Here is a 17,061-nt window from a genome sequence, read left to right as displayed (position 1 = left end):
GCATACATAATTTTCCAAGTAACTAAGCGATAGTTATATATTCATTCTCCTTCAGTATCTTTTATATTCATATGAATTTGCACGTTTAAATATACCGGGGGAAGGTGAGGTGAGGCGTCAGCTATCCGCCGGAAAAGGTAACCTCGTGTCAGACAGACCACGCCGCGGTTGTGCACCAGCACAAGGCCAGGCAAGGAAGCAAGTTCAAAAGTCTGACAACAGGAATGATCTCTCCACGTCAAACTCAACCAGCAAGACAAGCAAAGGACTAAGAAAATGCATCAGTAGAAATTCCTAACTGACCCTATGGTATACCCACACGATCGAACATTTCTCTCACATCTTGTTAAAGTGTTATCATCGTCTGAATTGAATCTACAGAATTAGGGTAAATCCGCTTTTCAGTCATCAATAGGGTCTTTCACAGCATGGCCTCGAACACGTTACCCTTTCAGACTATCGATTTGTCGGACAATATTCCTATTTGCATAAACCCCAGTGCACCGAAAAGAAAATAGTTGGTCCGGGAAGTTTGTCAGTTAAGCATTATTACATAAATGTTGTTAGATTTTCTGCTCGTTTAGGGTCATGGAGAACATTCTATTTTACTAAGATAGATTTCCGCTTTAGCTTGTGCTAGGGAGCGTGAGTGATGTTGCACATTTCATTACCTCTCATGAACAGAATCAGTCAAATTGAGTCTGCTGTTAAGTTGCTTGGTTGCGTTCTATGCTTCCAAAGGATCTTTTAAAAGATTTTATCAAATCTTGTGAATGATATTGTTTTGTCCGATGACGATTTCTTAGAATCATATTGATACATTTTATCCAGTGTCATTGCCAGGTTCAATGTCATGTTTGCAATTAACGGTCACACAAAAGTTATGAACATATTACCATTTTCTTTAGTTCTATTGAAACAGGTATTAGAAAGCATTTTTGTTCAACGAGATATAGGTAAGCATGTCAGCCCACTTTCTGATAATGTCCTATTTAAATCTATTGATTTAGCATGACTTAAGTATGTAACTTGAAATCTGAGGCACTCGGTTGCAGTGATGATAGTTGTTTTTTTCAACTTCCAATAACACCCCACCCCTTTCTCTTCTCCTTACCAATTTTTGTATTTTGAACATAATTTAATTGTACTTGTCGTTGGATTTTTGAAACAACCCATCTGCTATATCTTTCCACTACAGTTTCTTTTTGTTGCGACCTACCTTGCGATGTATGGCTCTCTGGCTTTGCTTGGGGTGCTCTGTGCTTCCGGGAAGTCTACCCTAACTTCTTATATTTCTATAAATGGGCTTGCACTGAACGTATTGGAATTCAACTACTATTTACTTTCTAAAAAGTATCACCATAATTATTGCAAAGGTAAAGTTAAGTGTTTGTTTATTATAGCGTCAAACCAACTAAAGGGCGATTCAAGATGGTTTATGAGACACTTACAATGAACATCATTACTTCCAGATTCCTATTCTTTAATGCTAGGCACCATTGTGGTACACAATCGGTAACCAGTTTTTAACTAGCTGGCGGCTCACCAACCGGTCTCTTTTTTTTAGTAACAAGACCCGCCCCTGACAGGACTTGAACGTTCCACCTCCGGGACATGTGCCTTAACCGTTTGACTATTGCAGCTCTATAAACATGATTAAGTTGAACATTCCTTTTTTTCAATCTGAGGCTATAACATGTTGAGGTTCACATGTTTAAAGGTATGAACATGCAAATTATTTCGGTTTTCATACAATTTAGCCTTGTACACATTCAAAATTCGTATGTAAAACCTGAACGTGTATCATTTATTGCATGTTATCCCATTGCAGGCGTGAAAACTGTAAATCTCAGTCTCTAACTAAACGGTTTTGGATAAAAACAGTTCAGAATTAAAGGAATTTTATACCAAATGACAAACACATTTTACATACATAACTTTCATGAAGCTTTGAAAAGTAAGTGTACTACTATTATTTTCTTTTTTGTTATACATTTACAGTCAGATTTAAAGCTTATGACCACTAACGCACAAGAACAGAATTGGGCACAAGAAGTTTCTGCCTCATAGTATTGTAAAAAATGTTAACTTCAGATTCTACCAACATTTGTAGAAATTATTTCTCTATTTTTCTCTTGCTAGTTTAACGTACGTCGCAAAATAATGGTATTTTGCTTGATTTATTTGTAGAAAAGCTGTATGATCTACGATATTCTTAAAAGTGGAAATCAATAATGTTTTGAATGGGCTTCCATTCATTCAACATTATAAAGAACAATGTATGATAATATTTCGTAACATGTCTTATAAGATATTTTGTGATTTGTTCCCAACAACAATACAGAGCAATGCCTTTCTTTAATTTTATAAAGTGTTCAATTACACGTGTCCATTTCATGTAATACCATGTTGGAATAATGGTCTTAAACATTGATATAGAATGAGATGTTATAAATTGACGAAACTCGATTGATAGATATAATAGTGGTCTATTTTCCAACAAGTGCCTGTGTTCCAAAAGATTTACAAGACTGTGCACATCCTGGAGAATAATCTTTAGTTTCACAAAACGTGGCATTACAATAGATGTTGAGACCCTCGCCGTTTGTAGAATACTCAAAGTCTTGGAAGACGAATCTCGTCTCGTGGGTAGACTGAGAGATGATGTGGGTATTACTGTCTACTTCGCATCTGAAATACCAACAATTCATAAATTCTATCAATGCATATCATATGTTATTTAATAATTTAGAACTTTAGAAGTTATTTGAATCAATATAGTACGTAATCTGTTATAATATAAATTGTATAATATTGCACCATTTATTGTTTTTGTATCAAATTTACCTCGATTATGTCCCTGCCAGTGTCTGACATATAACTTATAGTACAGGTTTAAAATTCTCACACATTTAGAAAAATATAATGATAAATACATTTCAAAATCTCCACAAAATCCAGAGATGTTACGGAATCAGTTCATTTATTCTACGGTCTTAATCCCTTTTTAAGCAACAAACATTTACGTATACTATTTACAAACGAGCCAATTTCGTTTGACTGCAAGAATAATTTCACAAGAAACAAAATATTAACTTCTTTATCTTGTGAATCTAAATCTGGTTTGACATTTGACCATTTATCAGTGAAAAGTCAATATGTACACCCCCGTTTACTTACAAATGTTGTTTGCTCATATTATACAAACACAACTTTTATGTGTATCTTTGTCACTTTTAAAAAATGGGTATATGATATATTTAGACTATTTGATTTTGTTGACATTTTACTGAGTGTGTTATTTACAACATATGTAGCTATACATGTAAACAATTTTATAAATGTACTATTAGAATTATGAAAGATATTGCCAAACATATTGAGGGGGCGTAAGAAATTTAGATCAGGTAATTAATGAATGCAACAAGAGATTTAAACGTATGCTTACCCATCAGCGATGATGTAATATGTCATATCTGCTGCGACCTCCGTTGGTTTGGTGTAGCATGTCTGTAACCTCATTTTAATATTCCAGTCTGTTGCCAACGTGAAAACTTTGACGTAGACATCGTCACCGACGTTCGTATGTAAAGGATTTCCAGGAAGTTCATTCATAAAGCCTGGATCTTTGAAGAATGTCATGTTTATTCCATAATGACTTGATACTGCAGAATGTATAGCGTCAATGTCATGGTGCACATGCGATGACGTAGCCTCGTTACGGCTGACGTCACATTCAACACCATATGTCCATTTGTGCTGACGGATAATGAATGGATGTATAGGGTCGTAAATTGCGTAGAACAATTTATTTTCGTATAATATCGTGTCGCCCGAGATCTGTCGTATATAAGTTACATAAGATTATAAATAATACTCAGTGAATATCTCTGTACTACACATCTGAGGCTATCTGCCTAATTGAGGTAGGTTACAAACTTAAGCCTGAATAAAAGTATTGTAAGCTTTTTTGTCTGCCTAATTTATTCAGATGATCTGAATATCATATTTATATCAGTGCAGGACAAACGTTCTTAGACATTTACAGTGTTAAGTCCTATATGTTCTGTTATTTCAATTACACTTACTTCTGTCTTCCGGCAAACTTCCGTTAGAAAGTAATATGGTTCCTTAAGTATGTCCGCCGATTCGAGGTACATCATTTTCGCTGTTATGAAATATGATATATCCACAGACAGGGATATCCGTTCCCGTATGAACATATATGTTTGAAACAATAACTGTTCTCCTATGTTTTATTTTTACTTTTACAGATTTTGGCTGAGTATTCATTAACAAACTAATAGTAGCGTAATAGTCAATAACTTTTGATAATTTATACATCTGAGTGTCAGTAGTTTATTGTCTTTACATTGCATTATACACTTTACTTTATTATTATACACCCGTGTTATAGATGTAGCAAAACATACATACCCGTTCAGCTGTAAGACAGTCCGTGAATCCATGCTGAAATATTAATTTGTTTCCCACCTGTTTCCCGCGGCACGAGTTATCACCAAAGTATATATGGTTGGATGTTATATCCGGGTAAAGCTGTTTTAGAATTGCCAAGTCCAGTGTAACATTCCATCCTGAATTCGTGCATCCGGGGTTGAAGGCATCTGCAAGTTGAACTACTGAAAAACATAGTGGTGGTTGTGACTCCTATATCGATTCTTGTATGTAATGACATGTGCCGTTTAAAATTTATTGTGTCATACATTAAAATATAGTTGTCTTAATACAATGTATCCACGTGATTGAACATCTCATGTTATTGGAAATATATGAATAAAGTCATTTTCAACACATATAATTTTTTTTTTTAATTATGAGACAAAGCATACAACTCGACAAAGCAAAACAATAGCACACTCTATTTAATTCGGTCTGTTTATGAGAGATAAAACATAATATAAATGTATGCAAACCAAAGTCGGTCACTGTAGAGACAGTTGAGCTAGTACTGCTTGTAAGTTCCGATGTGGTTGTTGTAGGTTTTGCACTGCTTGTCTGCGTAGATGTTGCCTCTGTAGGTGTTGCACTAATTCTTTGTATGAGTGTGGTAGCTGTAGGTTTTGCACTAATTGTTTGTGTCAGTGTGGCAGCTGTTGGTGTTGGTCTGATTGTCTGTATCGATGTGGCCGGTGAAGGTGTTGGCGTAATTGCAACTGGTGAAAAAGATGAATTGATTTGTAGATTTGAAGCGGTAGGTGCAGATGTTTCCCAGTTTGTTAGTGTTGACGTCGTAGGTGCTGATACTGCACTGCTTATTATTGTTGATGTGGTAGCTGTATGTGTTGTACTGATTGTTTGTGTCGATGTGGCAGCTATAAGTGTTGCACTGATTGTTTGTGTCGATGTGGTACCTGAAGGTGTTGCACTGATTGTTTGTGCCGATATGGTCGCTATAGGTGTTGGCCCGATCTCCAGAGTCGATGTTGCCATTGTAGGTGTTGGCCTAATTGTTTGTGTTGATGTGGTAGCTGTAGGTATTTTACTGCCTGTTAATATCGTTGAGACAGCTGTATGTCTTGCACTGATTGTTAGTGGAGATGAGGCAATTGTAGGTGTTGTACTGTTGGTTGGCGCCAATGTTACAGGTGCAGATGATGCACTACTCATTTTTGTCGATGTGATAGGTGCAAATGTTGCACTGCTTGTCATTTTCCAAGCGATAGATGCAGTTGTTCTCCTGTCTGTTACTGTCGACATGGTAGGTTCAGATGCTATACTGCTTTTTAGTGTCGTCGTTGTAGGTGCAGATATTGTACTGTTTGTTAGTGTCGATATGGCAGCGTTAGGCTTTGCACTGCTTGTTAGTGTCGACGCGGTAGGTGCAGATATTGAACTGCTTGTTGGTGTCAGTATGATGGCTGCAGATGTTGCACTGCTTGCTAGTGTCAATGTAGGCTTTGCACTGCTTATTAGTATCATGGTGATTGGTGCATTTGTTGAACTGAATTTTAGTAACGACGTGGTAGTTGCAGATATTGAATTGCTTGTGTGTCTCAATATGGTAAGTACAGATGTTGCACTGCTTGTACGTGTTGACGTGGTAGGTTCAGATAATATACTGCTTGTCAGTGTCGACATGGTAGGTGCTGGTGTTGTCATGCTTAATTTTGTTAACATGGCCGCTGAAGTTATTGCACTGCTTGTTTCTGTCAATATGCTTGTGGAAGATAGTGTACTGCTTACGAGTGTCAACGCGGTAGATGCAGATATTGTAATGTTTGTGTTGCAGTTTTGCCCAGACCATCCTGAAAGACACTGACATGTGTAATTTCCTTTTGTGTTTCTGCAATTTCCATTATTTCTGCACGGATAAATCGTATTGCATTCATCGACATCAACGGAACAGTTCTTTCCCGTCCATCCTACCGGACAATGACAAACATATCCGCCAGTTAGATTCAGACAATATCCGTTGTGCATGCACGGATATTCCTGACATTCATTTATATCATTTTCACATTTTCGTCCTGTATACCCATGATAACAGTTGCATTTATAACTACCGATAACATTGCTACATGTTCCATTTTTACAAGGATTATTTTTATTACATTCGTCTATATCATTTTCACAGTGTTTTCCTGTATACACATGATTACAATTACATTTATAGCTACCGGGTGTATTACTACATGTTCCATTATTGCACGGATTGCTTTTACATTCATCTATATCATTTTCACAGTTTATTCCTGTATATCCATGATAACAATTGCATTTATAACTACCGATAACATTGCTACATGTTCCATTTTCACAAGGATTACGTTTACATTCGTCTATATCATTTTCACAGTGTTTTCCTGTATACACATGATTACAATTACATTTATAGCTACCGGGTGTATTGCTACATGTTCCATTATTGCACGGATTACTTCTACATTCATCTATATCATTTTCACAGTTTATTCCTGTATATCCATGATAACAGTTGCATTTATAACTACCGATAACATTGCTACATGTTCCATGTTTACAAGGATCATGTTTACATTCGTCTATATCATTTTCACAGTGTTTTCCTGTATACCCATGATAACAATTACATTTATAGCTACCGGGTGTATTACTACATGTTCCATTATTGCACGGATTACTTTTACATTCATCTATATCATTTTCACATTTTTTTCCTGTCCAACCAGCTTTGCAGTTACAACTGTAACTGCCGACAGTGTTTGTGCAATTGTTACTATGTGGACTACATATCTGAAAATGCAGTTAATAGTCTATGAAGTATGCATTTGATCAATATTAAATTCTTTTAGTATATTAGTAACGAAATATCAGACGCGATGTAAGTAATCAAAAATGGTAATTTAAAACAGAATACAACGGAACATTCAATGGAACAAGTATATCTATTTATAAGCAAAGTTTCAATGAGGTATATAATAAATAATGGTTACTCAAAGAAATGTAGTTGTTTGTTTTGTGTTTCATGCACAAATGTTGTACAAATGTAACTACCAATGGTGCTCGAGCAGTTAATACTAATTGAACTATATATCTGAAAATACAGGAGATAGCTTCTGTATTATAAAGTATAGATATATTTGAATATATCTATAAATCAACGCGGTAACATGAAACGAAGAAGTCTTACAATATAAGATGCATAATCAGCATATAAAATGATAAAAAGTCTGACTACACCGGCTCAAATAGGTCTGTTTCCAGAAGCCCATTTGTGAGAAAGTTTGTACGATATAAATTGTATGATTAAAACTCTTTCACGAAGCATATTCTAACTACGTCTAAACGTACAAAAAATGGTCAACTGATACCCAAATAAACAAGTACGGTGCATAATTATTTTTAAATATTGTTTGTTCAATTACCTAATAAATAACAGAAATACTAAACTAACGTAAGTGTACTGTTTGTTTCAAAGAAAGACGAACATATTTATCATTTTAGATATATGTACTTGTTTGTATCTTTCATATGATTGCCTATGGCAGAATGATATATGACAATCGTGCCGGACGCATGTACATTGTACACAAATGATACATATGTATGTCTAAATCATTGTGGGGGCGGGGGTTTACTGGAATAGCGACGTACCACTTTTGTTATGGGTTCGGTCACGCAACAATCCCTTGCTTAGGCTTCCATACACCTTACTGGTAATGATGATAAACTCGTGTAAAGAAAAACAAAATTGGTAAATATTCTGTATAAATAAATGACTTACATTTATGTGTTTAAAAAATATTTATCTAAAATTACTGGGGAAGAGGATGTTTTTGGGGTTTTTTGCGCATGCTCACTGTCAACACATGAAGGGCTGACATTTGCTCACTTTTCATTACTTGATCCGGAATGACTGTTGCAGCATGTTTGGGTAAGTTTCAATATAATACTATGGAGAAATAAGTGGTCGAATTTATCATCAGTCAACGTTCGTACAGTCGCCATTTAACATACCCCTTTCAGGGCCTCACTTCATGTGAGTTTGCTTACTAAATATAAATTTAATTATGTCAATTTTTTAGCAAATGTTAAGCTTTATTTTGATACCATGCAGGCAAACCATTGATAACAATTTGAAGAATTAAAAAAGTTACAGGTAAAAAAACTCATTTCCTGTACGAGTTTATCTTCAGTACCAGTATTGCAAATAAAAATCAGCATTTAGAAGATTTAATTAGAAATTATTATGTCAAAATATTGACTGTACTGTAACCCGTTTTAAATCTAAACCTGATGTAAGTTAATTGCTCGAGAATAATCATGCATTATGAATGTTTTACTATTCAAAGTAGCTATAATACTATTAAATTTAAGCGGATTGTAAAGAGAAGAGTTACCGATAAGGAACATTCATCTATGTCGTTTTCGCATCTGGCACCAGAATAACCTTCACTACATCTGCAAGTAAATGATGCATATTGATTGAGACAGGTGCTTTCATGTTGGCAGAGTTTAAATGGAATCCTGCATTCATTTGTGTCAGTACATTTACTACCATGAAATCCTCTATGACATCTGCAGTGAAATGATCCCTGGCTGTTTGTGCAAGTTGTGGCGTTTGTACAGTAACCTAGGTCACATTCATCTATATCGACCTCACACGTTGGCCCTGTCCAGCCTGTCCGGCATTGACATATAAACGAACCTCTTGTGTTATGACACGTACCACCGTTTCTGCAAGGGGACTGGCCGCTACACTCGTTTATATCCACACAATAGTGTCCACCATACCCTGGTAAAACACCAAATGAGGAAAGTTAAATGTAAAATACTAGTTTTCTCCAACCTACATATAAAGGAATTTCACGTTTGCGTACCAAACTGAAATGTGGTAAACTAAGGTAGATTCTCCCTGTATTAAAAATAGTCCTATTCATATTACAGTTGATGCGATAGCTCTTAGAAGGAGCTGTGTCTGAATGAGTGTGCAATATCATAACTAATTGTTTACCAGTTTTAAGTAGTAACAAAAGCATGCAAAATACTGATTTAGTGCAGTGTCTTAAAAACATCTCTGATGTTATATACATGCATATTGCCAATTCTGTGTTAATGTTAAGGCAATAAAATTGCAAAACTAGTCATTTCTTTACATGGACAGATAAAATTCTGATTGGAAAACTATAGCTAGTTGCTTAAATAATTCTAAGCAGTTCTATAAAATCATATATTCACCATGTTTACAAACAAGTTTTCCATCTATGTTGCACATTTTATTTGAAGTAGAATGACATCGATGTTGACACTGATCTCCAGACCAGCCTTGAGCACACCACAGCATCATATCCAACACTAACCTAAAATATATTATACAGTTATTGATGTTGCGGTCAATATGTGTTTTTACGGACCTGTAAAAATGATATTGACCGAAGACGCAATGATATTGACCGAGGACCGAGGGCGCAGTCCAAGGTCAATATCGTTTCTTACAGGTCCGTAAATCACATATTGACTTCAACATAATTGATCTATTATATGCCCTTCTCAAACGCATTCATTTGACTGGCCCATATTTCATATATATAAAAAAAGTGATATCACAAGGGTCATTATCACTTTTGCAGGTCAATTTCGCTTTTTGCGGACCCGCGCGTGCACTCATTTCGACCAATCAGATGAGCGCATTTGAAAAGGATATATAATATTTTATCATAATGACATGTGTATGTCATCGGTATATACATATGAAATATGACAAATTTTAAACACCCGGCCCAAATCGGCCTATAAGTGCTTATAATGTTTCATGTTTTTATAGATTATTATTACTCTGTTTGTTTTTACTCCTGTCGAATTTTCTTATTCTTATGATCAAACTAAGTTTTTTTCCTATACATGTGTTCTCTGTTGTACTTTATCATTGCAAAATATATATAAATATATATATATATAATATCTTACTTTCTAAAACTAGAAAACTACTCTGTAAGTTGGAACATATTCATGATCGATCAATTAGAAATGTATGGTTATTACAAATGATGTCATTGAATTACTCAAATCATTCTATTTTTTAATAGATTCTAAAACGTAAGTATGCAAATATGTTAATAAAAAGACCACGTTTTGTACTTCCCTTGGGTGGTCTCTTAATCAAGTCCTACCGTATATACATTTGTATTTTATTTGATTTTCATATTGTTCTGTTTGGACTTGCTACTTTTTAAGCGGTGAAAGTTTGAAAGGCAATTGGATTATCCCTCTTACCGTTCCAAACCACAATTTGAACATGCATTCTCAAAGACATTATTTGCATTCCCTATTGACTAAATTTATTTGGCAATAGCTGAAATATTTTTTTAGTATCGATATTTACTACCAAACGAGATAATGTGTTATCAGTAAAAAAGAAACTTCTGTTTAGGCAGACCTTGAACTAGATTTCCTCTTTCTGGAGATAATGCAAGGTGAAAATTAAGGACGTTGAGTTGGGTATGTATGATAAGAGCTGTTATTAACCGGCTGGTGCTAAGGGACCACTAAACTCTAAGACAGCCAAAGACAAATTATGTCTCATGGCATTTAGCAAATTACAAGGGATCAATATGCATTATGCTCAGTTGTCAAATACTGTTTAATTATCGTTGGAAAGGTTGTATCCGGTTTCGGTTTAAGGAAACATCATGTTTGTCAACAACAGACATTAATTCCCACATCCAGTTATTTTCAAATGTCATTTCAATGTTACCCTGGACCTGCTAGATTTCTGAACATAACAGTTTTTTTCTGGCAGCATAAATTTTTTAATTTTTACAATATTTTAATTGATTTTCATTGACAAGTCCGACAGAACTTTCTTTTCAAACCCTTTTAGAAATTCAATGTCAATCTGGTTCGTCAGAATTCAGGGTAGTTTTCAATAACAATTCGTTTATATTACTTATGGCTCCGTAGTCAAAACGAGCACCTGCTAGCAAATCAATAGGGATTTTAGTGAATTATTTTTGTTACTTAAACAGCTGATACATATTTTATCAATATAATTTCACTGTGCAGTAATATATAAACAAAAATTCAGTATTTACCACCTGATACCATTAGTGGATTTAGATTTTAAACCATATGTGGCTAAAGAAATCTTTGTTTGTAATTCAATTTATTTCTTCCGAAATATCAGTATCTTGAATTCGTAAGGCTACTGCAAATACTGTCGAAGGCATATATTTCAATCTGGTTGTATACGTTGCTGCTAAATACATACGTCTGATGCTGATCATTGGATTTTATTGTCATTCGGTAGTTGGTGGTTTCATTATACGCCACTCCAGCTGTGTATGTATGTAAAGTTTGATTGTTCCGATGCCATTTCAAATGCCCATTATATTTCACTTCAACATTTAAACTCTGAAATATGATGCATTGCTAAATGGTTTTCTCTTAGATACATGCTTGAAATATATGCAAATACAACTAAATCAGTTACATTAAGGAACAAAACTACTTTGAAAATTAAAACGGTATGGTTAGAATTTCATAAACAGTAAACATAATTGTAAGTTTCACAAATATTGACTTTGTAAAAATTGTCCTTTAACTTTGCACTGTAATGACAAAATTGAAAAAGAAAAACAACTGCGCCAACGTTTAAATAGTAGTCCGAATTTGTAAAACATCACATTTGTATGTAAGTAAATCAATGATCATAATGTGTTTTTCAAAAAAATAAAAAACATTTCTGAATTATTTTTATAAGACAACAGTGTTCTCTAAGACATAACAAGATATTTCGGAATTTATTGATTACACAGAAAATAAATGAAATATCATTATAGTCATGCATGTGTTTCAATTTTAGTTCATTCCTTGTCGTATAAATATTGTTTAACATATGTTTGAACTAACAGACGTTCAGTGAGACCAGTAAATATTCATAAAAAGAACGATATTTATTACAAATGTTGTGATATGTCAGAAAATACATTGTATTACATTGTATTTTAATATTTGACAAAACATCATCTTTTACAAGTGTTCTCAAAATAACAAAAGGTTTAGATGTTTCACACACAGCACAAATGTGCAAGAAAATTCCATTAATGTTCAATATGATATATCCTATCAGTAGTGGAATGCTACACCATTTTGATGTTGAATGGATATGATCCTTGACTTTTATGTTCAATTCAAATATTTCTATTTTGGACTTTCAATAATGTCCAGATGTTTGGGATTACGTGATTATGTATGCTATGGATCAAGCTGTAACTGAGACAATATCAAATTCATTTCCAGTGAGTTTTATTTGACAGAATTCAAGAAAATATCACTTATACAATACATGTTCAAAGTTCGCATGTAGATAAAATTTATCATTCATGATTTGATTTTTATAGGTTTGTGTGTCAGTTTTTTTCTTTCTTTTTTTTTTACTTATTTTATAATCTCTGGATTTTGAGTGTAATTACGTCGGTTGTATTTAAGTATAAACAAAATTTGAAGCTGACCGAAGTTACGTTTACTAGTTCAGGCTAACTGTTATTCTTAAATGTTTCCTCTTCTCTAAATCAGCAACTTAATCGGTTAAGTTCGATTTCAGCATCGTGAAGTGATTTAAGATGATTTTTTAGGCGATCGTATAAGCTTATACAGTTAATTATATATCTTATGCATTGACAGAATAATTTCATAATCTGACAAGAAAATAAAAATTTCACTTCGACCAATGCAGTAGGATACTAAAAGCATGATTGTCACATAAATTAAAGTATTTAAACTGATAAATGAAAATAAACTGTCGGACAAATCCCTACCGAAGTGCCTTTTAAACCAATATATGCCGACGGTTGCTATAAATTGAAATCTGATCCGAGACATGATGTAAGGCTACTTTTTCTCTTTTGATATGATACTATTTCTACTTTGAAATTCGTTTTTGTTCCACAGTTCCTACAATCAGGATGATAACTCTTAAGATGTTTACTCTAAGAAATATTACAATGAAGTATATGATTTAAAAATGTGCCGAACCTCTTTACCTTTGTACCTATAAAGTCCAGATAGTGCTGAGAAAACTAACTGAACTTGACAAATTGGATAACAATCTTTCGTTATGGATACTTTTTATCCGTTCACAAAGAAATGTAAGGAACTCTTTAACAGAGTAACATGTCAATGTGGTTTACGAAAGGAAAAAAACTACTCTTACTTTAAAGCGCACTCTTTTAAGCATATAAAAATGTTAGCTAATCATCTTAAAAACATTTTACAAAAGCCAGACGACAAATAACGTTTAAAAATCCATGAAATTCGGCAACTTGGCCCTTAAATGATTATATAAATAATTATGGGCAGTATGTTTACAAGCGGTTAAAGGGCGATTGTTTGATACTTATCCAATGTCGAACGTGTCGTTATGTCAAAATCAGTCACACACGACTGAGGTGATACGTGGAATGTTTGTGCAACATAAAGCTATGAACTAGAATCCTCTATCTCTCTTCAGTCCTTATCACTTTTACGTCCGCAATTGCTGGTATGAAACAAATGTTACAATGCAAAATGATGCATTAAGAAAATTATTTTTTAAGCAAATTTAGAAAATTTATTTTTTGAACCCAACTAATGAGTACATTTGCCTAAAATGCAAAAAGCAATTGAATTTATTTATTTGTGTAACGTTTTAGGAAATTGCATGACTTTATAGGGTATCAGGTATGACTTAGTTTCGAAGGTAATGTAAAAAAATGGAAATGTACTGCAACCTGTTATTGCACCAGCACGAATGTTGTGCTGAGGATTACAGGACAAGATATTTTCATGGTATGAACGATTTTGGTCTTAAGGTTTATATTGGTTCAGTAAAGTCAAGTGTTTTAATTAGGTTAAAGTTACTAATCACTTGGACAAAATTACTAAGAATTGTCAATGTAAGAATTCCGTTCCGGTTTAGTTCAAACGATTTCTATTTTGATTTATTACAGGTAAGAGATTTCTATATGTAATTACATTGGGGTTAAAAGAAGAAAACTATTTTAATCAACTTTTGTTATTTTTAACAGTAGACTTTGTTTACCTTTAACGAAAATTCTATTACTAAATTGTTGAGATAAGATTTAGCATATTTTATTATTATGATAAGTATGGTTAGATGCGACTTATTTTAAATTGTTCTGTCTTTGCTTTTCATTCTTCTAAAATGAGCCAGTATTCCCTGGTATTCCAGTTAACAAATTATTGTATAAGAACAATGAAGACAATTGCTAAAACCGTGGTAACACAAACATGTATTAATGCTAAAATAGCTTTAAACGTGAACATAGTTACAATGTAAGTGTGTCGAGCATCAGATTAGTTCCTTTCAATTGAATCTGGTGAGTCCGAAATAATCTAACTCGACGATCGTGTGTTTTGTGATTTTTGAATTATGCACATCAGAGTCGTTCATGTGAACAGTTTTCTGTCGGCAACCCTTAATTTCGATGGTGACATTGTTTAAGATTGTAAACTATGAGTAAATACTTGTCTGTGTTTTTCAAGGTAAACTGCAGCGTCCGCTTCGTGTGCGGGAGGTCGTGGGTTCGATCCCTGGTCGCGTCATACCAGACGTAAAAAATGGTACTACTAGCTTACTCGCTTGGCGCTCAGCATTAAGAGGATAGTACTAGGACTGGTCTGCCCGGTGTCAGTATAATGTGAATGGGTGGGGTATCATGTCAAGTGTCTACGGTGTGATATTCTAGTGAGGCAGCACTATAAAGTTGGGCATTGTGCCCACTGCTACAAGTAGACACCGTCGTTCATATGACTTAAAAATTGTTGAGAAAGACGTTAAACCCGAACACACATACACACAAGGTAATTTACAGAATTTTCAAATTTTGGCCGATGGAAAGGCCCCCTATTAGAAACGTACAGACATTTAGCGTGCATATGTAATAAGGTATTTAACAACGCGTGAGTGCGAGGACATCGCATCCTTTATATATAACTTGTATTAGGGAAAATAAATTCTTTTCAGTTAAAAAGACCCTTAATCGAAATAGGTTTTACTGGAAAAGTTAAAAAATAGCTCTGGTTTCATGCTGTAAAAATAACACAGCATATTTTGAAAGCTAAGTAAGTATTATGAAATAATAAAAATAATAATTGACAACAAATAAGTGGAATTTGGCAAAGCTTGGAAGGATAGACCGCGTAACAACATGTTTATCTTAATACGAGGGACCTGTAAAATGATCTTTCGTTGGGTTCGGATTTCTTACGTTATCTATGTTTTATCATAATTATTTCTCTTACAAACCTTTTAAGCATTCCTTTACCGAAACACATGTTTGTAACCTTTTTACCCAGTCACGAAAAGCAGATAAATAGTCTCCTTTAGGTATCTGTTTGGCACTACAACGACTGTCCCACTAGAATTGAAGAAAATTCCGTAAAACATTTTTTTCGAACTTAGGTTCTCTTGGCGATACATGGGCGTTTTCTATCTTTTCGCTTCCATTGCTTATTATCAGCCTTTCTCTGTGGCCCAAACATGTGCATCCAGATTTCGTCACTTGTAAGTAAGTTAGAAGTAACCCGACAATCACAGCTTTTGTATGTTTTCAAAAGTTCCCGGGTACATTTAAGGCATTGTTTCTTTTGCTCCTGAATGAGCAAATGAGGTACCCACCTGGCGCAATCCTTTCTCGGGTCCAACAGTTTTTTTAAGTTTGCACACTGCCTTCTGATATCTGATATGCAAGTACAACTGGCTATATCTTTCACCGACAATCGCGCATCCTGTTCGACCACAGCTTTTACAGCAGCGATATTTGCCTTGGTAACAGAGGTTTTAGGCCTACCAGAACGGGTATCATCTTCGACAGATAATTTCCCATCTTTCAAAGCTTTAACCAACCTAAAACTGTGCCCATTGAAATGGTCTGAGGTCCATATATACCACCCAATTCATCAAATATCTGCTTTGAATCTGTATCAAACCTAATGCGGCATTTAATATAGCTACGAATTTCATTTCGTCTTTTCGTCCATTTTACAATGTGACAAGTAAATTGGTCAGTGTAGATGACTGTATGTATTTCATTTGAACAACAATTTGCACTAAATAAACAGATATCGTTAGCCATTGTACACACCATTCAAGTGCAATGAAGCATTTTAAAAAATACCTGGGATAAAACTACGGAAGCCCATAAGTGACAGAACGTTTTGCAGGACCCTCGTATGTGCTGATGAAAAAGAAATGTTATTTAAATGTTGGACTAAGCATTAGGGTTTTTTTTAATGAATAATTGCAACTAATAAATGCAATCAGTTATCTGTTTGAAAGGAACTGCATGTTGTTTAAATTGTTTTATTTTTATTGAACGCGCGGTTTCAAAGTTGGGGCAAAACTTAACAGAAATCTGAAAATCGCGTAAAATTGATAAAAATTACTAATTATGAAATTCTGACAACAAAAAGATTAATTCACAAAGCAAACTTGATATATATATAATCGTGAAACAAAAAATAAGAAATTTCATAATGAGTGTATTGCCAAAAATGAATCTTAGTAAGCATATCTGCTCGGTAATCATTCAGACAAATTCTGGTACAATGCCAGTTGAAACC

General features: G+C 34.2%; 1 protein-coding gene across 1 annotated transcript; it reads right to left on the bottom strand.

Moving 5' to 3' along the window:
- Positions 1-2,008: 2,008 nt before the first annotated feature.
- On the bottom strand, positions 2,009-11,827 carry LOC123530372 (sushi, nidogen and EGF-like domain-containing protein 1). The gene is made up of 7 exons (XM_053521682.1): positions 11,708-11,827; positions 9,679-9,800; positions 8,841-9,235; positions 4,935-7,233; positions 4,438-4,640; positions 3,449-3,840; positions 2,009-2,691 (listed from the first exon to the last, which is right to left on the bottom strand). The coding sequence occupies exons 1-7, from the start codon at positions 11,737-11,739 to the stop codon at positions 2,490-2,492; spliced, it is 3,645 nt and encodes a 1,214-aa protein (XP_053377657.1). The 5' UTR covers positions 11,740-11,827; the 3' UTR covers positions 2,009-2,489.
- Positions 11,828-17,061: the final 5,234 nt, after the last annotated feature.

This window comes from Mercenaria mercenaria, chromosome 13 (genome assembly GCF_021730395.1).
Source record: "Mercenaria mercenaria strain notata chromosome 13, MADL_Memer_1, whole genome shotgun sequence".
Lineage (NCBI taxonomy): Eukaryota > Metazoa > Mollusca > Bivalvia > Venerida > Veneridae > Mercenaria > Mercenaria mercenaria.
Note: the sequence above shows the minus strand (reverse complement) of the source record. Positions and strands in the feature narration are given on the sequence as shown.